Raw genomic sequence first — 27084 nt, 5'->3', positions numbered from 1 at the left:
TGCGAAGCTATCTGCGAGGACTGCGTTGTCAGCATAAATTGCCCTTCACATTCACACCTACGGTCAATTTAGAGTCACCAGTTAACCTAACCTGCATGTCTTTGGACTGTGGGGGGAACCGGAGCACCCGGAGGAAACCCACGCGGACACGGGGAGAACATGCAAACTCCGCACAGAAAGGCCCTCGCCGGCCACGGGGCTTGAACCCGGACCTTCTTGCTATAAGGCGACAGCGTTAACCACTACACCACCGTGCCACCCATGATGCATTGAATGCATGTATCAAATCAAATGCAAAATAATAAGATGTGCTGTATAATATGCTAGTTTATAATTTGTTAACTCATCAGGGTAGAAGCCATGTTGCCAAATTAAACCAAATTTGTAGTGACTGACGTAGTCTTATTCATACATCAGATTAGTCTTTTTTAACATTCTCTTCTGCTTTTATAGTAATACATTTGAGCGCAAAGAAAAATCCTATTTCCTTCTTCTGTCTTGTGTTAAAAGACAGAGGTCTGGATGCTATCAAAAAACCTCGTCTTAGGTCCCACTAACCAAGAAAACAAGGCAGTAAATCAAACTAAGCAGCTGCGTAATACGAGTCTGAATACTCATAACTTTCCCTGTGTAAATTTGGACTTGGTTTACAAACTGTCATGGATATATAAAAATTTTTCCTGACCTTTTTAATGCGTGGATCTTCTCTGCAGTGATGTTTTGTAAAACCTTTTCCAGCATATCTGTGCTTGAGATGGGTGTGACCGGCTGCTCCTCAGTTCGCTTAGCATTTAGACCAATGAGCAGTCCCAGGAGGAAGGCTCCTGCCCCGAATAGCAGGTATTTGACAATGCAGGTAACATTCATCTTGCGCACCTTTGGAACACTCCTGCTGTATTGCAAGACGTTGGTGGGGTCCTCCTGAAGTCGCTGGAACCGTCCAAGGGGGGACACAGATGGCTGGATGAACTCTTGGTCTGGATTCATTTCACCACTGGATGAGGTGCCCAAGATCTGAGAGTCTCCACATTCAGGTTGGAAGTTGCCCAGTCCAGGCTCTTCCAACTCCTTTTCCATATCCCACTCTAGATCAAGAGTGGCTAGCTGATCCTCACATTCCAGGTCCCGAGGGTGCATGGCGCTACCCTGACTGGCATGCGTCTTCCTGTATGCCATATCTTCACCTGCGCGTGCACACACACACACACACACACACACAAATTAATATGCAACAAACAGGACACAACATACAACATAAAGAAAACACCTCATAAGAAGACTAACTTAGATGACTATAATTTTGTAAATTCTGTTTTTTCACTGTTTTCAATACCCAGTGTGTCTTTCATTGTTCTAATTTCACCGAGCGTTCTCAGGGGAGCCAGGAAGGGCACAGTGGTTCACAGCTGCAGCTAAAAAAGATCATTAAAGGTGACGACTTCCTGGGATCAAATTCATAAAAAAAGGAGACCAGTATCAAAGTACTCCATTAAATTTAACCATCCCTTTTAAAGTGATCACCATCAAACCAAAACCAGCCCAAGTGATAATAACAAAATTGCAAAAGTGCACGGAAGTTTCACAGTGGATAAAGGCTATTACTCATTTAAATTCAGCTGTAAAGGAGACCAGTGAATGAAATTTGCTGTTTGAAAAGCTCGGCGTCAGGCAAAGTAGGAAACATCCAGGGAACGGTGTCAAGCAAATTGCAATACAAAGTAAAATATTAATTTGAGGTCAGGAGTAAAATATGACCTGACAAAATGAACAACTACTTCACAGAAACACGGAAATGGCACATAGAACCATTTCATATTACACTGTATGCATCTTATATTGCTTCTCTTTTATTTAAACCATTAAACCTAGACCCAAATTTCCTCAAATCAAAGTCCTTCCCATACCACAAGGCACATCAGGTGGCACCGATCTCAGTTTCAGTAGCCTTAGCCATTATATAGCTAGGGTGGGGGTTGGCCTCTGGTAACTGCAAGAGTTTGACTCCCTACTCACATCTGTATTGCAGCATGCCTCACCAGATGGCAGTAGGTACCATTTTTATGATGGTCTTTGGTATGACACCTTTCTGTTTTAGCCAGCATTAACTTTTTCAGCAGTTTGTGCTACAGTAGCTCTTCTGTGGGATTGGACCATATGGGCTAGTCTTCATGCCCCATGCGACTCAATGAGCCTTCGACGCCCATGACCCTGTCGCTGGTTCACTGGTTGTCCTTTCATGGACCACTTTTGGACAGTACTAACCACTGCATACTGGGAACACCCCACAAGATGTGCCATTTTAGAGATGATCAGACCCAGTCACCTCGCCATCACAGTTTGGCCCTTGTCAAAGTCACTCAGATCCTTATGCTTGCCCGTTTTTCCCCCCTTCCAACTCATCAACTTCAAGAACTGACTGTTCTTATGCTGCCTAATATATCCCACCCCTTGACAGGTGCCATTGTAATGAGACAATCAATGTTATTCGCTTGTCAGTGGTCATAATGTTATTGCTGATTGGTGTGTGTATATAAAGTATATTAGGAGTATATTACATGATTGTGCAAAGTGGTGAACATATCAATGAGTGAGCAAAGCAAATGAATGAAAATATTTTCAACACAAGAAGATAAACTTCATATCTTCATGTCACTGTGTAATGTTCTTTATATTACATGGACACATTCACAAAAAAAAATATGCAAGTTAATCAAAACGATTTTAATTTTGAACCAGTTTACCATTTTGACAATGTACATCTAGTCAGCAGGAAAAACACTGGGCGTGACATCATCGGAGTAGAATATTGGGAAATAGGTCACTCAAATCCGCAATGTATTTCAGATGAAAAGTGTGAGTTTTTCAACACTTCATATCTTCAAGCCAGCATGTGATTTTCTTTTTATTATATAGGACAGACTCACAAACAAAAAGTACCCAAATTTATGAACACAAATTCGTCAATTTCCTCATGAATAACATATAGGGATTTAGGTCATGGTTTTGAATCTGCATGTCCCGGATGTAGCTCGTATGAAAAATACAAGTGGCGTATTTCCCAGTAAAACACTTGTGTCCATGTAATAACCCCCCTCACACACACACACACACACACACACACACACACACACACACACACACACACACCAATCTTCTGTCTCAACTGATGTAGCACTCTAAGGTCAGCTATGGTTGGTAAGGTAAGAGCAACCAAAAAAAAAAAAAAACCTTTAAAAATAATAAATAAAAATAAAAACGTCATAATGATGGTTGTTAATAAATTGTTGAAAGTCTAAAACACGGAGATGGTGATGAGCTACTGAACAGCTTTGTATGACTCACAAATCTTTCTTCACTTTCGATATGAATGCAGAGAAGAGATCCTCGTTCACCCCTTGACCCCTGCTACGATAAGGGTTGTCAAACTTTGGGGGCAGAATCGACTCTCCACTCCTCATCTCCTCCCTGCTTTCCTCTTCTTTTCCTGTCCTCTTCTCTCCTATCATTCACTCAGGTGGCGATGGAGCTCAGCTCTCTTCTTCACAGAACGACAGCTGACATTCAATCACCAGAAATGTCAGCAATTTAACGCTTCTCAGCCCCACAACAGAGCCATCAATTAAAGGCCAATGGAATGTACCATCTTTGACTTTTCCCCTGAGATTGATTTGACAGTGACACTAAAATGGAATGCTGTTGGAGTGCACACACTGCGCACATTCAAGCTGGGCTAAATCAATTTTCCAAACCATCCAAAAGACAGATTTGAGGAGCAATTTATTCATGCAGCATTTTCCACTGGGCTACATTATCTTAAATTGGATTTCCGAAATGTTTCTTTTTTATCTAAAAAAAAAAAACAAAACAAAAAAAAAGGTACAAGTTTTTGTGATTGACACGTACAAGATCCAGACAGAAAATGCTTCCTATTTTTTTTTCTCATTTTATGCTCATTTTAATCAATATTTATAAAATTCTCCTTGCACAAGTGTAGTTGAAATTGGTTGAGACAGGCAGAGTATCCAGTGTCACTTGCAGCAAGCGAATGCTGGAGTGTTGCTTGTGGCAGATAAGACAATATGCCATGAGTTGTATGACTAACAACATCCATCAGGAAATGAATCCAAGCCCAACCCAAACGGGTATCAGACAACATTAAACTTCACTCCTCAGTACAATGCAGCTCAATAACCCGCACACACTACATGGCTGTCACAACATCAAAAGGCCATGACCCAGAGTCAGTGGATGTCTCAATGAAAACCACTGCAGATATTGGAGGAAAACAGGATATTGCAGGGAGAAATGGGGAACACTCAAAAAAAAAATCCCTATGACCTTGACCAGCCCATTTTAAAGGAGAACTGAAGTCATTTTTAAACTTGCTTTATTTCTTAATTAACGTGTTATAAGTGACGTGACTCCTATTGGCAACTAATTGCAATTAAATATTATACTTATCGGCCTATTCGTTTTTTTAGCCATGTTGAATTTAGTTCGTTTGGTCCACAGCAGGCGTCGCTTATCCACACGATCTTCACGAGACTTGTGCGAGACTTGGAAACGTGACGTGTCAGCCAGGTGTCAGTGCCGCCATTTTGAAAACAGTTTTCCAAACGAAATATTGCACAAAAACAATTTAAATGACGATGACTGCTTACTTTTTTCAAACTTTCCTGATTGCTATCAAAACAAACAAAACTTCCGGCTTGATGACATCAGCATTCAAAAGAGGGCGCGCACGTCTTTTGACAACATTGGGAGATGTTGGTCACTTTGATTTCCGCTGTACGTTTTACTTCCATCTTACGATGTCTCGCACAGGTCTCAGCAAATCTCGTTTACGGCCAATGCTTTGACATATGGACTGATATATTACATAGCATATTTCAAACACTCATAACTTGCTATAGCAGTGACAAAATAGCTCTCAAAAATGCATTCCTATATTTAATAAAATGAGATAAATAGAATTTTGATTTTAAAAAATTGCCTTCAGTTCTCCTTTAAAAGTACAAGCACGAAACTTTCTTTTAGATGCAATTTCTTCAAATGTTCTATCAAAGCAAAAAAAAAATTAATACAATATTTAATCAGTCCAATTTACTTAGTGACTTTCGATCAACCAGAAAACAAAAATATGCAGCTGCACATACACAGAAAACTTAAAGGCTCGTTTATACTTCTTTGTTCATTCGTATAGTGATGCAGAGTTATGGGTAAGCATGCTAACATGCGGTCATCAAAAATAAAACCGAAATTATTTATGGTACTGATCATCATCAAGCCTTCATCTGAACTCTGATTGGTTGAGGCATGGAGGTGTGTCGTATTGCATACATGGAAAGGTTATGAGACACTGTGACCCTTTTTCTATGGGCTTAATCAAGAGTTTCAAGGTAATGTTGCCTTATTGATCAAAGCCTTCGAGGAATGAGTGTACATTTGTGCACATTGAAAGTATGCATAGGACCCCCCAGATAGACTGAAGGTGTACAGTGGTGTTTGAAAGTTTATGAACCCTTTAGAATTTTCTATATTTCTGCATACATATGACCTAAAACATCATCTGATTTTGACAAGTCCTAAAAGTAGATAAAGAGAACCCAGTTAAACATATGAGACAAAAATATTATACTTTGTCATTTATTTATTGAGGAAAATGAACTAATATTACATATCTGTGAGTGGCAAAAGTATGTGAACCTCTAGGGTTAGCAGTTAATTTGAAGGTGAAATTCGAGTCAGGTGTTTTCAATCAATGGGATGACAATCAGGTGTGAGTGGGCACCCTGTTTTATTTAAAGAACAGGGATCTATCAAAGTCTGATCTTCACAACACATGCTTTGTGGAAGAGTATTATGGCATGAACAAAGGAGATTTCTGGGGACCTCAGAAAAAGCGTTGTTGATGCTCATCAGGCTGGAAAAGGTTACAAAACCATCTCTAAAGAGTTTGGACTCCACCAATCTACAGTCAGACAGGTTGTGTACAAATGGAGGAAATTCAAGACCATTGTTACCCTCCCCAGGAGTGGTCGACCAACAAAGATCACTCCAAGAGCAAAGTGTGTAATAGTCGGCGAGGTCACAAAGGACCCCAGGGTAACTTCTAAGCAACTGAAGGCCTCTCTCACATTGGCTAATGTTAATGTTCATGAATCCACCATCAGGAGAACAGTGAACAACAATGGCAAGGTTGCAAGGAGAAAGCCACTGCTCTCCAAAAAGAATATTGCTGCTCATCTACAGTTTGCTAAAGATCATGTGGACAAACCAGAAGGCTCTTGGAAAAATGTTTTGTGGATGGATGAGACCAAAATAGAACTTTTTGTTTTAAATGAGAAGCGTTATGTTTAGAGAAAGGAAAACACTGCATTCCAGCATAAGAACCTTATCCCATCTGTGAAACATGGTGGTGGTAGTATCATGGTTTGGGCCTGTTTTGCTGCACCTGGGCCAAGATGACTTGCCATCATTGATGGAACAATGAACTCTGAATTATACCAGCAAATTCTAAAGGAAAATGTCAGGACATCTGTCCATGAACTGAATTTCAAGAGAAGGTGGGTCATGCAGCAAGACAATGACCCGAAGCACACAAGTCATTCTACCAAAGAATGGCTAAAGAAGAATAAAGTTCATGTTTTGGAATGGCTAAGTCAAAATCCTTACCTTAATCCAATCAAAATGTTGTGGAAGGACCTGAAGTGAGCAGTTCATGTGAGGAAACCCACCAACATCCCAGAGGTGAAGCTGTTCTGTATGGAGGAATGGGCTAAAATTCCTCGAAGCTGGTGTGGAGGACTGATCAACAGTTACCAGAAACGTTTAGTTGCAGTTATTGCTGCACAAGGGGGTCACACCAGATACTGAATGCAAAGGTTCACATACTTTTGCCACTCACAGATATGTAATCTCAGCTCATCTCATTATCTCTAGCCACTTTATCCTGTTCTACAGGGTCGCAGGCAAGCTGGAGCCTATCCCAGCTGACTACGGGCGAAAGGCGGGGTACACCCTGGACAAGTCGCCAGGTCATCACAGGGCTGACACATAGACACAGACAACCATTCACACTCACATTCACACCTACGGTCAATTTAGAGTCACCAGTTAACCTAACCTGCATGTCTTTGGACTGTGGGGGAAACCGGAGCACCCGGAGGAAACCCACATGACCATGGGGAGAACATGCAAACTCCGCACAGAAAGGCCCTCGCCGGCCACAGGGCTCGAACCCGGACCTTCTTGCTGTGAGGCGACAGAGCTAACCACCACACCACCGTGCCGCCCAGATACTGTATGTACAACACCGATTCCAAAAAAGTTGGGACAAAGTACAAATTGTAAATAAAAACAGAATGCAATGACGTGGAAGTTTCAAAATTCCATTTTTTATTCAGAATAGAACATAGATGACATAGCAAATGTTTAAACTGAGAAAATGTATCATTTAAAGAGAAAAATTAGGTGATTTTAAATTTCATGATAACAACACATCTCAAAAAAGTTGGGACAAGGCCATGTTTCCCACTGTGAGACATCCCCTTTTCTCTTTACAACAGTCTGTAAACGTCTGGGGACTGAGGAGACAAGTTGCTCAAGTTTAGGGATCGGAATGTTAACCCATTCTTGTCTAATGTAGGATTCTAGTTGCTCAACTGTCTTAGGTCTTTTTTGTTGTATCTTCTGTTTTATGATGCGTCAAATGTTTTCTATGGGTGAAAGATCTGGACTGCAGGCTGGCCAGTTCAGTACCTGGACCCTTCTTCTACGCAGCCATGATGCTGTAATTGATGCAGTATGGGGTTTGGCATCGTCATGTTGGAAAATGCAAGGTCTTCCCTGAAAGAGACGTCATCTAGATGGGAGCACATGTTGTTCTAGAACCTGGATATACCTTTCAGCATTGATGGTGTCTTTCCAGATGTGTAAGCTGCCCATGCCACACGCACTAATGCAACCCCATACCATCAGAGATGCAGGCTTCTGAACTGAGCACTGATAACAACTTAGGTCGTCCTTCTCCTCTTTAGTCCGAATGACACGGCGTCCCTGATTTCCATCAAGAACTTCAAATTTTGATTCGTCTGACCACAGAACAGTTTTCCACTTTGCCACAGTCCATTTTAAATGAGCCTTGGCCCAGAGAAGACATCTGCGCTTCTGGATCATGTTTAGATACGGCTTCTTCTTTGAACTATAGAGTTTTAGCTGGCAACGGAGGATGGCACGGTGAATTGTGTTCACAGATAATGTTCTCTGGAAATATTCCTGAGCCCATTTTGTGATTTCCAATACAGAAGCATGCCTGTATGTGATGCAGTGCCGTCTAAGGGCCCGAAGATCACGGGCACCCAGTATGGTTTTCTGGCCTTGACCCTTACGCACAGAGATTCTTCCAGATTCTCTGAATCTTTTGATGATATTATGCACTGTAGATGATGATATGTTCAAACTCTTTGCAATTTTACACTGTTGAACTCCTTTCTGATATTGCTCCACTATTTGTCGGTGCAGAATTAGGGGGATTGGTGATCCTCTTCCCATCTTTACTTCTGAGAGCCGCTGCCACTCCAAGATGCTCTTTTTATACCCAGTCATGTTAATGACCTATTGCCAATTGACCTAATGAGTTGCAATTTGGTCCTCCAGCTGTTCCTTTTTTGTACCTTTAACTTTTCCAGCCTCTTATTGCCCCTGTCCCAACTTTTTTGAGATGTGTTGCTGTCATGAAATTTCAAATGAGCCAATATTTGGCAGGAAATTTCAAAATATCTCATTTTTGACATTTGATATGTTGTCTATGTTCTATTGTGAATACAATATCAGTTTTTGAGATTTGTAAATTCTTGCATTCTGTGTTTATTTACAATTTGTACTTTGTCCCAACTTTTTTGGAATCGGGGTTGTAATATTCGATCATTTTCCTCAATAAATAAATGACCAAGCATAATATTTTTGTCTCATTTGTTTAACTGGGTTCTCTTTATCTACTTTATTACTTGTGTGAAAATCTGATGATGTTTTAGGTCATATTTATGCAGAAATATAGAAAATTCTAAAGGGTTCACAATCTTTCAAGCACCACTGTATAACATGAAGGTGCTGATATCATTAGCCAATAAAAGGAAAGCATTCAGAATGCTATCCAAGATCTAAGGAACGAATCAATCCTTCTCAGATTTAAGGAAAGAAGTAATAATTAATTCTAGTTAAGCCAAGTTAGAGCTTCTGTTTTCACAGCTTACTTAAAATGTATGAATGAATGAATGAATGAATGAATGGCCACATTAAACTCTATTTACGGGCAAATTTGTATTCATTTTATAACTCTAATCGGTCAGATTTTACTTAAGTCAGATTTATTTAAAGCTTCATTGACAAACCGGTAAAGAAATTTCCCATTAAGAACAAATTAGTCCTTAGTTTATTTAAGCAGAATAATAAAGCACTGACTAGACCAAAAATAAATAAATTTGCATCTCACGTTATGAAAAAAATATATATTACAAAATCTGATCAAGGTTCTGTATCCAGGCTCGTCCTTCACAGTTAGTCCTTCTTATACTGTATATGAACGTAATGATTGCTCAACTGAACAGCTAATGAGCTGATAAAGATCCACATCTAATCCCATGGCCTTCTGTTTAACATGAGGTTCCTGTGTGCCCAATTGTTTACATTACTTTTATTGTTATTACATATAGATTAGTGCTTTATATCCTTACCGAGGATATCAATTTTGGGGCAGCCATGGCCTAAAGGTTAGTGAAGCAGCCTTGAGCCCAAAGGATCACTGGTTCCATTCCCTAGAAATCCAGCATGGCAGGAAAATCCATGGCTGACATGCCTTTGAGCAAGGCACCTAACACCCCCAACTGTTCCCCAGGTGCTGGGGGTTTATGGTTATTTAGCACAAAAAAACAAAGATTTTTAGCACAAATCCAAAGTCTTTTAGCACAAGTTCTAAAGTCTCTTAGCACAACTCAAAGTTCTTTAGCACAAGATCCAAGAACACAATCTTTATCATGAATACTTACTGCTCATGTTTAAAGATCTCATCATCTCTAGCCGCTTTATCCTTCTACAGGGTCGCAGGCAAGCTGGAGCCTATCCCAGCTGACTACGGGCGAAAGGCGGGGTACACCCTGGACAAGTCGCCAGGTCATCACAGGGCTGACACATAGACACAGACAACCATTCACACTCACATTCACACCTACGGTCAATTTAGAGTCACCAGTTAACCTAACCTGCATGTCTTTGGACTGTGGGGGGAAACCGGAGCACCCGGAGGAAACCCACGCGGACACGGGGAGAACATGCAAACTCCACACAGAAAGGCCCTCGCCGGCCCCGGGGCTCGAACCCAGGACCTTCTTGCTGTGAGGCGACAGCGCTAACCACTACACCACCGTGCCGCCCCATGTTTAAAGATGTTTAATAAAATTTTTAGTGGTTGATAGCATTGAACAAAAAAAGAAATATTGAAATGAAATATAAACATGCTGCAAGAAAGTGAATTTCCCTGCAAACTAGCCACAGCTTTGAGACTTGTCTTAATCAAACAACCCTTACATCTGAGCATAATCTCTTCATGCTTCACAATTGCCATATTAAACAATTGATATATTCATTTGGTTGTTTTGTCATTCCTGAACGTTTTTATTGCACTTTTATTGAATTGCCATTTGTTCGAGGATACTTTAGCGGAAGTTTCTTTGAAATTGGTCTTTTTTCGGTTACAGACTTTGTAGCTTTATTAGTCAAATACATATGAAAACCGTAATATATGATATCAAATGGGCTTTTGATAATTTGAGTAAGGTTTTAGGAATAGATTCCGCTCTTAGTCAGCAAATCACATGTTGTCAAGCAGGGCAAGAGACATAATTAATTCAGCAAACATGTAATTATTGACAGTCAGTTGAATTTGTGATGTGATTAGAAGTGACTGAAGTTATCTATGAAGATGCCCACAATTTAAGGTTGGTTATGGCTTAACTACAAATATCCAAAGACACCAAAGAATTGGATTTTCAGTCCAGGTTTCGGGGATGAACAACTGATCCTTAATATGCACAGCAGCACAAATTCCAGCTTCCAGTCCCTAAGCAATCATAAAAAGCCCCTTCCTATATCAAGATGAGGATTTTTATTTATTTATTTTTTTATTATTGTGACCATAATCCAGAGTTGTGCTCAAGAATATCGAGTTGTGCTAAGAGACTAGATTTGTGCTAAAAGACTTGTGCTAAATAACCGGATACCGGCGCTGGGTATGTGCGTCACTCTGGATAAGTGTGTCTGCTAAATGCCTGTAATGTAATGATTATTTAGCTGCAAATCAAACATTTCTTTAGCTGTTTAAAACACACACACACACTTCCCTGTTTGTCAAGCAGTTCATTCCCCCTGTTAAAATATTTTACAAACTGCTTTATTAAAAAAGAGAGCACAATTCTACATTCATTAACTGTATACACAGTTTATATGCCCATATGGTACCATTAATAAAAAAAAACAGAAAAAAATTAAACTGTCATTTATTCCATACAAACAATTAGCTTTATTGCATAAGTGTTCCTTTTGTGCATTCCTCATCTCATCTCATCTCATTATCTCTAGCCGCTTTATCCTGTTCTACAGGGTCGCAGGCAAGCTGGAGCCTATCCCAGCTGACTACGGGCGAAAGGCGGGGTACACCCTGGACAAGTCGCCAGGTCATCACAGGGCTGACACATAGGCCAAGTTTACATTAGACCGTATCTGTCTCGTTTTCTTCGCGGATGCACTGTCCGTTTACATTAAAACGCCTGGAAACACCGGGAAACGGGAATCCGCCAGGGTCCACGTATTCAATCCAGATCGTGTCTGGTCCGGTGCTGTGTAAACATTGAGAATACGCGGATACGCTGTGCTGAGCTCTAGCTGGCGTCGTCATTGGACAATGTCATTGTGACATCCACCTTCCTGATTCGCTGGCGTTGGTCATGTGACGCGACTGCTGAAAAACGGCGCGGACTTCCGCCTTGTATCACCTTTCATTAAAGAGTATAAAAGTATGAAAATACTGCAAATACTGATGCAAATACTGCCCATTGTGTAGTTATGATTGTCTTTAGGCTTGCCATCCTTCCACTTGCAAGTGGTAAGTGACGCGCATGCCCGATATGCACTAGGATCACACACACAGCGGCTCAGTCCCGAATCACTGCTCGTGCGCTTCACTCGCGCGCTCTGTGAGCTGCGCAGGGCCGGAGTGCGCAGCCTCCAGAGGGCACTCGCTGTTCAGGGCGGAGTGATTTGGAGCGCAGGATGCCTGCGGAGCCGAGCGTATCCGTGTATTGGCGTTGCTGTGTGCACGCGAATCGTGTATTGGCGTTGCTGTGTGCACGCTAATTGTTTTAAAAACGTTAATCTGATGATCCGCTGATACGGTTTAATGTAAACCCCACCATAGACACAGACAACCATTCACGCTCACATTCACACCTACGGTCAATTTAGAGTCACCAGTTAACCTAACCTGCATGTCTTTGGACTGTGGGGGAAACCGGAGCACCCGGAGGAAACCCACGCAGACATGGGGAGAACATGCAAACTCCGCACAGAAAGGCCCTCGCCGGCCACGGGGCTCGAACCCAGACCTTCTTGCTGTGAGGCGACAGCGCGAACCACTACACCACCGTGCCGCCCTTGTGCATTCCTATTAAACCATTTTTAAGAACAGCAAATTACTCCTCATCAACCTCAGACACAAATAGGCTACCTCGAAATCAGCTTCACTGTTATTTATTTTTGATCCTTCATATTTACATCTTCTCAAAGCTTGAAGAACTGTAGCTTCCTGAATGCTTTCTTTTTACTGTCCTCACTTTAACAACTGATTAAATTAGGATGCAGTTCATGCAAAGTAGATGTATCGTGTATATATAAGGGTAAATCTGGGAAGTGCTACATGCATATGACAGTTTAAAAAAAAAGTGACTAGTGGACAGGAGTTTGTGTCCAAGAAGCTGATTCATCATTTGCATTCAAATCACCATATCTGTGACGAATCTCAGTCATCCAGGTACATAGTAATCTGTGGTTGGTTGAAGAGAGCAACTGGACTTGCTTGAAGATTCTTGAAAACGTTTCACCTCTCATCCTAAAGGCATCCTCAGTTCTGTCTGACTAAAGGGAGTATCCAGTATTTATCCTCTCATGGATCATCATAGAATCCGAATCAGAATGCTGATGGCTGCATTGTAGGTGGCTGATAAAAGATGTCATAGACACCCACCTCTGTTCAATGATGGTCGTTCCAGGTTGACAAAAATGAACGATCTTCTCTGGCTAAGATGTCTGCCAGTTTTCTGGAAGTCCTCTCATAGGGATTTCATCCCAAAGTGCGTAGAAACATATCTGTGACGAATCTCAGTCATCCAGGTACATAGTAATCTGTGGTTGGTTGAAGAGAGCAACTCTGATCTTTTATCAGCCACCTACAATGCAGCCATCAGCATTCTGATTCGGATTCTATGATGATCCATGAGAGGATAAATACTGGATACTCCCTTTAGTCAGACAGAACTGAGGATGCCTTTAGGATGAGAGGCGAAACGTTTTCAAGAATCTTCAAGCAAGTCCAGTTGCTCTCTTCAACCAACCACAGATTACTATGTAATTCTCCTATTTTATGTTAAACTTTGGTCAAATATCTGTAACATTCTGCACTCTCTGAAATTTTTTTTACCTTGCGCAATACCAGAAAAAATCAGTTGAAATCAAGCCATTTGAGGCGAATCGGTCCGCCTCTGAAAAAACTTGCCATTTGGATTTCCCGGGAAACATTGATTTTCGTGACGTCGCGTGCGGGACGCCTCCTTCTGAATCCTACGTCAGCGCTGGTTTGTTTATGAGAAAACGACCTGGTGGTTTTCTGCAAATTTCTTCAACGCTATCATATAAATTATTAAAATGGTTAACAGATGTATTGTAGGAGGGTGTAGCAACACCAATCTTGATGGGATTAGTACTCATCGTTTCCCAAAAGACCGGACAATGAGAGAGAAATGGGAGCACTTGGTCTACACAGGCTGTGCACTGAAACCGTGCAAAGCTCTCGCAGTCTGCTGGCGCTTCCGCAGGTAACGTCACGAATCTGGCTCCAGACTCCCTCGGGATTTTTCCAGACGCGTTTTATTATTTTATTTTTTTCTGCTGTAGACAGATGGCCTTGTGCAAAATTACCCTTCTGGATGAGTGTGTAAAGGGACATACTTTCATATAAAAAAAAATGAAATTGGTCCAGAATATGCACTTTAATGTTGTACATGCAAGACCACAAGAATATCTCCAAATTAGATGTGTTCCACACAGAAGCGTATGTGAACATTCATTAATAAGAACAGAAAGACTCCTAGCTTGTTACAAAAAGGCATTTGCAAGCATTTTGCACGTCAATTACTATGTTTCCCCTATTTAAAAAAAAATCAAATAATAAAGTAACTATGCATTAATATTTGCAGAAAATATTTTATTTGCTGCAGAGGTTGTGTTTACTTCTTTTTACTTGAAGACTTAACAAAATACCGTAGTTACATGTAATTTAGCTGGCATGCTCAATTTTTTGCATACAACTGTCACTCAGAGTGCTCAAATCTGTGCTTGATTCAGGGCCGAGATGTTTGACAGCCCTTAAATCAGACAGCGTAAAAACAGATGCCAGTCATTACAGCTTGAACAAACATTTGCAATCTGCAGCTCCTAAGAACAGAAGATCTCTAGCAAGAAGTATAAGAACAGAGAAAAAGCTAATTGTGATTACAAAAAAAAAAAGAAGACATCTGGTTTAATCATATAATAATTCCACATTGATACAAGGCGCAAATAATCCTATGGCCTTCCAATCCAAAAAAAAAAAAAAACACACCCTTCTTTCACTCTGTGGTGTAGCACAGACCAAAATATCAGATTAAGATGCGGTTTCTAAAATTGTTCATTCATGTCACATAATGTTCTCTGGAAGCAAGATGAATATGCCCATTCTCCTAGATTCTATAGTCACTATACAGTATTATATCCCTCATCATATAATTCCTGTGAGAGATTGCCCAAGGATGGCTCACGTGACATAAAATAGTTCCATCATCAATTAAGCAATGTACCTCATGACTTCCAAAATAAAAAATAAAAAAATTAAAAATGGATATGGTGTGAGTCAGTCATGGTCTGTCCTTGATATACCATGAACTGACGTCACAATTTCAAGCTATATGGCGAACTTGATTCACAGCTGTGGCTTCGCGAGCGTTTCTGTGTGTGTAGATGTATCATGATCATGCCTAGCGAGGCAGGTGATAGCATGGTACAATACACATATGCAGGTCGAAGGTGGTTCCGATGTAAACAACAAACATGGCTGAATCTTGAGCTTATGCCAAAATTCAATCTTAACACTTAAATTTGGAATTTTATGATGAGGGGTATAAGTCTAATTTACCATGCACTGAGAGGCACTGGGAATTATGGATTCTCTTCGGTGACTGGCATAGTACTATTTTCTTCGGGGCTGTGCTCCTCAGTGAATCCATAATTTCAACAGGAGCCTCTCGGTGCACAGTATGGACCCTTTTCACGTGACGTCACGACAAACGCGGCCGCCATTTTGGACATGTACTACCAGTAGTTTACCACAGCCAGCATTGAGGAACGGCAGCAAAGAAAGTGTTTATTTTCAGCAAGACTTCCATCATGCCACTATGTTGTTGTGCACCTGGATGTAGTAACCATCAACAAACAAGGCAAGGGTTATCATTTTATCGGATCCTGGTAGATGCTGACCGACGGAGAAGATGGATAGCGGCCATAAACAGGACAGATTGGCAGCCCTCGGCATACCAACGCTTGTGTAGTGACCACTTTGTTGGAGGTAAGACGAATAAAATTAGCCAGAAAAGGCATTACATTGCTGTTAACATTCTGTGGCGGCAAGTGTGTAACCAAATAGGCTAAAATAACCCATTGTAACCTCTTTGTTCTTCTGTAGTAGCTATTAGCTAACGACATTAGCTAGCGTTGTGTTCCTTTGCTGTTGGTAGACTGTAGGACAGATCAGAGGCAGTGTCCTACAAACAGCACTTAAATTGAGGGGGAGCAAGCCGGAGCGCGCTCCGGAACCTCGGGCGTTGGCTCCGGCAGCTATTTACACTGGATCCGGTGATCCGACACCTCTTTTGACTATGTAAAAAATAATAATAATAATTAAATTAAAAAAATGCAAGTTTATTTAGTGTTAATGTCTGATTTTGATATCTGTCTTGTTGGTGATTTCTCTCATGAAACAACATCCACAAAATATCTGCAGATGAACTTAATTTGCAGTGTTATTACAAAACATGCCCAGAAGCGCAGCGCCGCGCCCCCCTCCCCCCTCTTTTTTCCCGCACCGGAGCCGCTCATCCTCTGCGCTCCGGGACCTCCCACTTTACAAATTAAGTACTGCCTACAAATAAGTGTTCAAAACAAGAGGAACATGTATTTGTCTCTTAAATCCAGGCCGTTCCCTGTAATCTGTCACAACGGTTGGAGAAAGTAATGGCAAATAGTGAGTGCACAAACCATAGAAGGTAAACTGTACACAGTGCCAGGGCAGTGTGATGGTATGTCTACTTTTAGATTGTGTTAGCTTATCAATGAACACACTCGTCACTCGACGAGTTTCACGTCTTTACGACGGATACTTAAATGTGTGTTAGGTATTATTGTTGCAGTCTAAGCAGTCATTGTAGCAGCTAGATGAGCGAGAACCGAAAGGGTCTGTGCCATAAACCGTTATTTCTGTACGGCGTTGCTAATGTGTCGTTACTGTTGTTATTTCTCCCTCTGCTCGCCCTGTAAATGCCCTATGTCGCTGGATAGCGAAGGTGTTTTCTGCATCTCGCTCCTTTTTCTTGTATGTTCTCCGTTTGTCGCCTTCCTCGCATTCAAACCAATTCGAGCCGAAGTCCGCTACATGTCCAAAATGGTGGTCGCGTTTACGAAGGTCACGTGACTGAAAAGGGTCTATATTTGATTACTGTACTATACTATGCAGTAGAGCATATTTGCCTTGTTACATGGAATATAGAAATCAATGATAAATGGTGCGATATAATTTTACTTTGGGAATCTTCATTTAAAAAAAATAAATAAAACTGCCACAGCTGAGCCAGCCATCAAAAATAAGCTTTCCTAGACAACAATTTAATTCAATAACGAGTGCATAAAGCACTGATGTGTGTCTTTTTCCTATTTTTTGAAGCAAAAATGCTGGTGTAGTGGTTAGCACGGTCGCCTCACAGCAAGAAGGTTCCGGGTTCGAACCCAGCAGCCAGTGAGGGCCTTTGTGTGGAGTTTGCATGTTCTCCCCGTGTCTGCGTGGGTTTCCTCCACAATCCAAAGACATGCAGTTAGGTTGATGTGGGGCGGCCTGGGGCTGAGGTGCTCTTGAGCAAGGTACCAAACCCCTGACTGCTCTCCGGGCGCTCTGGGCTGCCCACTGCTCTGGGTGTGTGTGCACGTGTGTTCACTGCTTCAGATGGGTTAAAATGCAGAGGATGAATTTCACTGTGCTTGAAATTTCACTGTGCATGTGACGAATAAAAGGTTTCTTCTTCTTCAAACAGGCTTAATTTGAGCATTGTACTCAAAATATAAAGTTAAACGCGATATCAGCACGATGGAGATAAATATGCTTCAAAAAGACAAATCACCTGTTGCTGAGACAAACCACACGGAGCAACCGATCAATGACCTGCATCCATTACATTCGGTTAGAGCTGGACAAAGAGTCAGAGCAACATTCATTTTCAACGGCTCTAAAGCGGGACTGGGGTTATTGGGGCCATTTATCAAGCTAAACTGCAATGAAAGATATTGCATCCATTTGTACTGGCTGAAACAGAGGGTCTGACATGTTAGATAAAAAGACAGACAATCACAGCTTGGATCAACAAAGGGATTAAAGCCTTCATATGATTAAATCTAGGATTAGATTAAAATTTGTTGATTTCAAAGTAACTCTGTGACCGTGTGGAAGTGATGGCTCTATAGCAGCTTGATTTCTTTTGCCCAGTGCTTTCAGTCATAAAAGAGAGAATTTAACACAGAATATTTTTCTCCCAGACAACTAATGTGTTTCTTGATTTGCTCTCTTGGTGCCAAGAAAGAATTCTGTACAACTACACATTTGTGCACTATCAGATTTCAATCGGAAACCTAATATGCGATGTTGACGACATCATCAGGAAGAGAGCTTGCCTGCCAGTCATTCCTTAATTGTGTAAACGCCTAGGCTGAAACGCCAATGTACCTCTGAGTTGAGTAAACTCTGCAGGCTCATCAGTCAACTTGCAGACCACTCATTGGGAACATCAGAGACGTCAGGATGCTTACATAGCAATCATTTGCTGTGCAGTTCTGCTTATAGCTAAGAACACAGTGTTTTAATGCAGCTGCCAAACAGCTAAACAGGAAAGCATTAATAGCCCTATGTCATGTTACAAGCCAAAACAACAATTTACATTAATAAAGCTAATGTATGGTCATGGAAACACTCTCTTTTTTCCCCTTCATTCCTTCTTCTTCCTTTTGATCTTTCATGGAATAAAAACAAAAACAAACAGGGCATGCTGTTAAAAGAGAATAATCCATGATGGGTGGTGGGATGTGGCCTGATATGAAGCAGAGTTACCATTATCACACAGAAGTTAATTCTTTTCCAATAACAGCACATCCTGTTGCAGTTTTTAAACATTCATAGTCACATCTACTCTTGTGGAATGTCCATGAGACAAGTCAGTTCCTGTTATTACTTACATGATATCAGCAATAAACAGTCATTCCCTCACCACCCTTTTTTTCCCCTCATGAATTTAATAACAAACTTATCAAATTACTGAGAAACCACAAGGCACAAAGCATTTTGTCAGGAAGACTCTCACATGGTGGAAAAACAAACAAAAAAAACCCTGACAGCTGACAATGGAGACTCCTTCAATAAATCCATCCATTATCCGTAACCACTTATCCTGTGTAGGGTCGCGGGCAAGCTGGAGCCTATCCCAGTTGACTGTGGCCGAGAGGCGGGGTACACCCTGGACAAGTCGCCAGGTCATCGCAGGGCTGACACAGAGAGACAAACAATCATTTCCACTCACATTCACACCTACGGTCAATTTAGAGCAGGGGTGGGGAACGTCTGGCCTCCGGGCCATATACGGCCCGCAAGATGATTTCATAATTATTCACACACACACACACACACACACACAAAAATGTATAAATTAAATCAGAAAAAATGAGACTGCAATTAACAAAATAGGTGAGTGGTCGTCTTTCCGGGTCAAGGTCAGGGTCCTGAACCCCACACGAGCAGATCGTGATCATGTGCGGTCACATCACGTCATTTAGCGGGCATAGACAGACTGTTTAACGATTTCACCAAAATGCACAATGGCGAGTGTGAAGAAGAGAAAGGTAGATGCTGAATGTCGCGCTTTTCAGGAAAAATGGACGAACGATTATTTTTTCATAGAAGTAAAAGGCAAGCCAGTTTGCTAAATTTGTGGGGAAACACTTGCAGTGATGAAAAAGGCTAATCTGGCGCGTCATTACAGCACCAAACACGCCAAGCTGGACAAGCTGAAAGGACAATTGTGTGTGAATAAAATTAATGCTCTTCGGTGGAGTTTGGACACCCAACAAGCAACATTCACAAGACCTCAAGGTAACCAAGAAAATGTTACACAGGCTAGTTTTGTGGTAAGTGAGCTAATCGCTAAGAAACTGAAACCACAGTCAGAAGGGGAGTTTGTGAAGGAGTGCCTTGTCGCTGCCGTGGAACTGCTCGCACCGGACAAAGTGAAACTTTTCCAAAGTGTCAGTTTGTCTCGAAGAACTGTCTCTGATTGGATTACTGACATGGTACAAGACATTGAGAAAACACTGAAGGATACCGCGAGGGATTTTCAGTTTTTCTCATTAGCCTGCAACGAGACAACAGGCATCACAAATACCGCCCAACTTGCCATTTTTGTGCGTGGGATTAGAGCTGAGTTTGATACGTGGGAGGAAATGCTGTCTTTGCAAGCCATGCATGGCACTACCAAAGGTGAGGATTTGTTTGAGCAAGTTGTTTTGGCTATGAACAAATTCGACCTGCAGTTTGACTAGCTAATGCCCCTTTTCCACCAAAGCAGTTCCAGGGCTGGTTCGGGGCCAGTGCTTAGTTTGGAACCGGGTTTTCTGTTTCCACTGACAAAGAACTGGCCCTGGGGCCAGAAAAACCAGTTCCAGGCTAGCACCAACTCTTTGCTGGGCCAGAGGAAAGAACCGCTTACGTCAGCGGGGGGGGGGGGGGGGGGGAGTTGTTAAGACCAACAACAATAGCAAGATCGCTAAAGGTCGCCATTTTTAAGCGGCGAGAAGCAGCAGCTGTACAAACGCGAAGTCATCCATTATTATTGCTGTTGTTGCTGCTGCTTCTTCTCTGTGTTGTTGTTGCTGCAATGTTCACGCCAAGGTTTATACAAACGCAGCGACGTAACTGACGTATACAGCGACATAACTGATGTATACAGTGACGTAATGACATGGCTCCACTTAGCACCCCGAGCTATGGAAAAGCAAACTGGTTCTCAGCTGGCTTGCAAGTTGAACGAGTTGTGAACCAGTACCAGCACTGGCCCCGAACCAGCCCTGGGACTGATTTGGTGGAAAAGGGGTATAAGTGGACTGGCTACAGACGGAGCCCCAGCCATGGTTGGCACGCAGAAAGGATTGACTGCGTTGGTTAAAAAAGAAATGAGTCATCTCAGTCTGGATCCAAATGAGTTGGTTGTGTGCCACTATATCATACACTAAGAGCCTGTGAGCACATTCCCTGAAGCTCAATAATGTGATGACTACTGTTGTTTCCACCATCAACTTCATTCAAAGCAGAGGACTTAACAGCCACCAGTTTAAAGACCTACTGAGTGAGATTGAGTCAGAGTATGGAGACCTGGTTTACCATTGTGAGGTGCAGTGGCTGAGTCGCGCAGATATGCTTGCACGCTTCTACAACTTGAGGGAGGAAGTAAAGCAGTTCATGGAGATGAAGGGCAAACCAGTCACTGAACTCAGTGATAGCAAGTGGCTGTGTGATTTGGCCTTCATGGTGGACATTACCAAGTACCTCTCAGAACTGAATGTTAAGATCCAAGGTCCCAACCAGCTTTTCAGCTCACTGTTTTCAAATGTGAAATAATTTGAAGCTAAACTGAAGCTGTGGCAAGTGCAACTGGAAAGGGGAAACACTGCACTTTCCTACTTTGCAAGAACAAAAGCCTGCTGTGATATCTGAATATGCTGGGGAGTGTGCAAAACTACTCCAGGCCTTTGGAGAGAGGTTCCAGCTGATGAGAAGTTCCGAGAAGGACCTGAACATATTTGCAACACCATTCAATGTGGAACTAGCTGATGTGCCTGACAACCTACAGCACAAAATCATTGAGCTGCAAAGCAACAATGAGCTCAAAGCTAGGTACAACAACCTTCCTCTGCTTGAGTTCTACAAACTGTACAGTATGTGAGTCCTGAAGATTTTCCCACTCTGAGGAGACATGCACTGAAGTTTGTGTCACTGTTTGGGACAACCCACTGCTGCGAGCAGTTCTTCTCAAAACTGACCCTTGCAAAGAATCAGTTCCGCTCAAGACTGACTGACCCAAACCTGGAAAACCAGCTGCAAGTAGCATCGTCATCTGTACCATCTGACATCAGACGCCTTGCCAAAGAGAAGCAGTTCCAGCCTTCACATGAGGTCGGCCAGATATAATAATAAAAATTGGTAAAATATTATTATATTGCAGCATCTTCATTACATAAAATGCTCAAAGTGCTTTACATCAGTACATTTAAAATCAATAAGAACACAAGACTAAAAACAGAGCATTAAAACAATAAGAGGTGGATAAAATTTTAAAAGAAAATGGGAAGATTAAAAAGGCATAAAACAGAAAGTTACATCAATAAAGTTGCTTTATTTGAATAGCATGAAAGAAAGGTAAAATAAATGGGCTGCATCTTAAAATTTTCAGCAGACTTTCTAGGTTAAAAAATTTAGTTTGGCCCCCACAGGATGTTATAAAACTCTAAATAGCTTTTAATAGGAAAAAGGTTCCCCACCCCTGATTTAGAGCCACCAGGTGACCTAACCTGCATGTCTTTGGACTGTGGGGGAAACCAGAGCACCCAGAGGAAACCCATGCAGATACGGGGAAAACATGCAAACTCCACACAGAAAGGCCCCCGTCGGCTACGGGGCTCAAACCCAGAACCTTCATGCTGTGAGGGGACAGTGCTAATCACTACACCACCGTGCCACCTCCTTCAATAAATGCTTATAATAAATGTCTCCTTAAAAAAAATTGACCATATGAAAAATTACAGGGTTTTCTTTTTTAAACAAAACAAAAAAAAAATTAAATCCATTATTACAAGCCTTAATGATTATGTAGCTATTCGACCATATAAGTCCTTAAGTTGTAACTTCAGAAAGGATCATGTATGAACAGGCACATTAATGTAAACCACATGAATTACAATGATATTTTTGTGATGTCTTTCCAGCATGATAATGGGGTTGTCATGACATTTGACTAAATATGTATTCTAAATGGAATAAGACAATTAGGATGTGATAAATAATATTGGCTGGCATTGAGTGGTATATCAGATATATTCCATTCAGCTAGCATGATGTTGAATGAGTCGAAGACAAGTTCAATATCATCCTAGCTGAATAGAATACATCTGATATACCACTCAACGCCTGCTGATATTTTTATACATACACACTCTTCATATCAGCATTCTGGAAGGCCAACACAAGCTTAACCGTGAGTCAGTGCAGTCAGCACAGCAGTGACGTAACCTTCCAGCTGGTGTAGCGTTCATCAGTAGTGATAGCAAATGCTAATAAAGCGGTCAAGCCAGTGCCATCAAGAGCAAGTAGCACAGACTAAGAGACTGAGAAACTAAAATTTCTGTCTCCAGACTTTTCGTCCATGCACACTCATCATAGTAATTTTCACTCAGACTTCAAGCAGATACGCAGAGCCATGGCCTCACTTTCATTTATAAATGCCTTGAGACCTCAAGAATAGCATAGGAATAGTTTTAAGCATTAACAATAAATCTAATATAGTAATTTTTATGATTAAAGTGATTTATAGAGGTAGCGGTCTGAGTGAATGACCTTGACATCCGTAATGTCACAGCAGGAAGTCTATCGGTCTCATCGCCATTTCCGCTATACTAAAACACAGAGCTGACCTCAACTCCGATCCTCCATTTTGAGCTAATTTATCGCCATGCCACGTAGATGTGTTTTTGGTGGGTGCAGCAACACGACAGAAGGTGGATTTACATTGTATTTATGGTCCAAGAATGTTCAAACTGCAAAGATCTGGACGCGTTTTGTGAGAAGTTCACAGGCACATTGGGCGGCTACGAAGTGGTCTCTATATCAGAACATTACTCCAGGCCAGGGATTCAGCACTGAGGTCAGGAGACAGGGAGACCTACAGGAAGGCTAGAGTGGACCGGAACAGAGGCATCAAGGCTGCTAAAACAAAATACAGAGAGCAGATAGAGGCCAATTTCAGGGAAAACAACCCCCACTCCATGTGGAAAGGCATCCAGAACACTACAAACAATGCCTACACTACAAACAATGACTACAAACAATGCCACAACACCCCCTCCCCCACTGACTCTTCCAGACCAACTTAGCATCTTTTTCTCCCGCTTTGAAGAGTCCAGCAAACAAGCAGAGGACACACAGCTGACACCATCAGAGCATGACCAGCCCCCCACCATCCAACAACACCAGGTACTGCGAGGCATCGACACTAGCAAAGTACCAGGACCGGATGGAGTACCAGGGAGGGTGCTGAAATCATGTGCTCATCAGCTTGCTGCTGTATTTACTAACATCTTTAACTGTTCGCTGCAGCAAGCCACAGTCCCTACCTGCCTGAAAACTGCCACCATAATCCCCGTGCCCAAATCCTCTGCCATCACAGGGTTGAATGATTACCGGCCTGTGGCCCTGACACCAGCGATTATGAAATGTATGGAGAGACTGGTGTTACAGCATGTCAAGGCCCATATTCCACCTGGCTTTGACCAACATCAGTTCGCCTACAGGTCCAACAGATCCACAGACGATGCCATCTCCATCGCCCTCCACATCGCTCTCAGCCACATTGAAAGTCCCAAAACATACATCAGGATGCTGTTTGTTGACTTCAGTTCGGCATTTAACTCAATCAGCCCCAGCCGACTGATCACCAAACTGCAGACACTGCAACTTGGAACCTCCTTCTGTCTGTAGATCAAGGACTTCCTGACTAACAGACCCCAGCATGTCAGGATGGGCACCTCCACATCCTCCACCATTGTCCTCAATACCGGTGTTCCTCAGGACTGTTTTCTGAGTCCAGTCTTGTACACGCTATACACCCACGACTGTGTTGCCACCCATGGCTCCAACACCCTCATTAAATTTGCGGACGATAAAACCATTGTTGGATTGATCAACAACGATGACGAGGCACCATACAGGGAGGAGATCCGAGCACTGGCTGCCTAGTGCAGTGACAACCACCTCAACCTCAACACCAAGAAGACAAAAGAACTCATCATTGACATCCGGAAGACAAGGACCACACTACACTCAGGCCTGAGCATCAATGGGGAAGAAGCAGAGTGGGTCAAAAACTTCAAGTTTTTCGGACTGCACATCTCAGAGGACCTGGGCTGGACTGTGAACACCACCCACATTATTAAAAAGGCCCAGCAGCGTTTATTTTTCCTGAGAACGCTGAAGAGGAACAAACTCCCTCCACCTCTGCTGAAAAACTTTCATCACTGCACAATAGAGAGTGTCCTGACCTACGGATGTACAGTGTGGTATGCCAGCTGCACTGTGTCCGAGAAGAAACAACTGCAGTGGGCCATCAAGACTGCTCAGTGGATCATCGGCTCCCCACTCCTATGCCTAGAGGAGACCTAATCAAGCCGGCTCCTCCGATGGGCCACAAAGATCCAGGATGACCCCGCCCACCCAGGACACTATTTCCAACCTCCCCTCTGGCAGACTCCGAATCATTAGAGCCCGCACCACCAGACTGAAGAACAGCTTCTTCCCCATGGCTGTGAAAAGACTGCTGCAGGAATCATGACTCCCCCCCCCCCCCCCAACGTGCGCGCGCACACACACACACACACACACACTACTACCTCCCAGTCAATGGACAATAACTCTTGCACCTCAAATATAGACTGCACCTTTAATACAGACTATTTATATATAACATTTTATCTGCACTTTACTGTTTTTACTATTTATGTTTAATATATTTTCTTGTGGGGCGGCACAGTGGTGTAGTGGTTAGCGCTGTCGCCTCACAGCAAGAAGGTCCGGGTTCGAACCTCGTGGCCGACGAGGGCCTTTCTGTGCGGAGTTTGCATGTTCTCCCCGTGTCCGCGTGGGTTTCCTCCGGGTGCTCCAGTTTCCCCTCACAGTCCAAAGACATGCAGGTTAGGTTAACTGGTGACTCCAAATTGACTGTAGGTGTGAGTGTGAACGGTTGTCTGTGTCTGTCAGCCTTGTGATGACCTGGCGACTTGTCCAGGGTGTACCCCGCCTTTTGCCCGTAGTCAGCTGGGATAGGCTCCAGCTTGCCTGCGACCCTGTAGAACAGGATAAAGCGGCTAGAGATAATGAGATGAGATATTTTCTTGTGACTGTGACATGTAGCTGCTATAAGAGAGATGCTGCCAAACCGAATTTCGTTGTATTCTTGTACAATGACAATAAAGCTGCTTCTTCTCTGCACATTTTAATGAAGACTCGTATGAAACCTCTGATCTGTTGAGGACCATTGGCTATAAGCCCATATTGAAAGAGGGTGCAGTATCAACAATTAAAGAAAACAAGAAAAGGAAAGTATTTATTTAATTTATTAATTTTTAAAGGAAAGTGAGTTTAGTTGCACCAGTTCTACCAGAGTGAGCCGAGGGTTGTTGGCAAAACCCAGAACGGAACGGGATGGGACATATTGCTTGGGCAGTGACCTCCCCGCGGTTGTTGCTAAAACCCGACATCCCGTTCCATCCCGGGTTTTAGTAATTGCCTGAGCTGAGCAGTAATGGCGGAGTACTCAGTATGGAGAGAATGGAGAAAGAGTGGACCAGCTGCCTGATTTCTAAACTGGATATTGCTGCCATCTCTCCCTTACATGGAAGAAGCAAATGAACGGAGAACTGAACGAGCAACTGAAAGCCAGATTGTTTCAAAAATAATTGGCCACAAGATCGGCCTTCAAGAAGCGAGAACACAGATGGGTAAGCTCCGACTCTCATTTGGATTAAAAAAAACCACATTGTTTACCTGCATTTAGATGTAACTTGTAACATGTAACTTGTATTGTGTGTTTAAGTTACCGGTATAAGATTATTTAATTTGCTTCAGAATGTGATTGTCTCAGTTCATCTGATTATTTAATGAGCCTTTTACATTTCATCAGTGAAAATGCATGCATGTACATGTATGTTGCATAAGTTATAACACCTATCCTGTTTTAATGAGAGTCAACCCACAATCAATGAAGTCAAATCAGTCTTAGCTGAGCAAGTCGGTGACGGTATTTCTTATTTTCACCATAAATTTTTATTTATATGACTTTGGTCTATAGCTGTAAGAGGCCTCGGCCTTAAAACCGGTTCCTGCTGTGACGTCACGCACTCAGGGCTGGCTGGCTCAGCGGGGCAGCTCCAATGCCAACTTTGCAGTTGATTTTAACTCTCAAAAAAAAAATATATTTTTTTTTTTAATTCCCATTTATGCAGCATACAAGAGTCAATGATGGAGATACTATCCACTGAGAAATTTATTTAAAAATAAAAGCTGTGCGTATATCCTTTAAGTATTCTTTTAAAATAAACATCGACAACTACACCACAGAGCGACCTGACAGCCTGCCGCTAATCCCTTGCAAA

The 27084-nt window shown here is 42.2% G+C and overlaps 1 protein-coding gene across 2 annotated transcripts in view; it reads right to left on the bottom strand.

The window, feature by feature from the left end:
- Positions 1-27084, bottom strand: part of LOC132899553 (inactive N-acetylated-alpha-linked acidic dipeptidase-like protein 2) — a 711964-nt gene that overhangs the window by 537806 nt on the left and 147074 nt on the right. For both annotated transcript variants that reach the window (XM_060941545.1, XM_060941546.1), the window contains exon 2: positions 686-1184. In XM_060941545.1, coding sequence (XP_060797528.1) covers positions 686-1176 — 491 coding nt within the window. In that variant the 5' untranslated portion in view covers positions 1177-1184. The remainder of the gene's footprint in view (positions 1-685; positions 1185-27084) is intronic.

This window comes from Neoarius graeffei, chromosome 15 (assembly GCF_027579695.1).
Source record: "Neoarius graeffei isolate fNeoGra1 chromosome 15, fNeoGra1.pri, whole genome shotgun sequence".
Lineage (NCBI taxonomy): Eukaryota > Metazoa > Chordata > Actinopteri > Siluriformes > Ariidae > Neoarius > Neoarius graeffei.
This window is presented reverse-complemented; position numbering and strand designations above follow the sequence as displayed.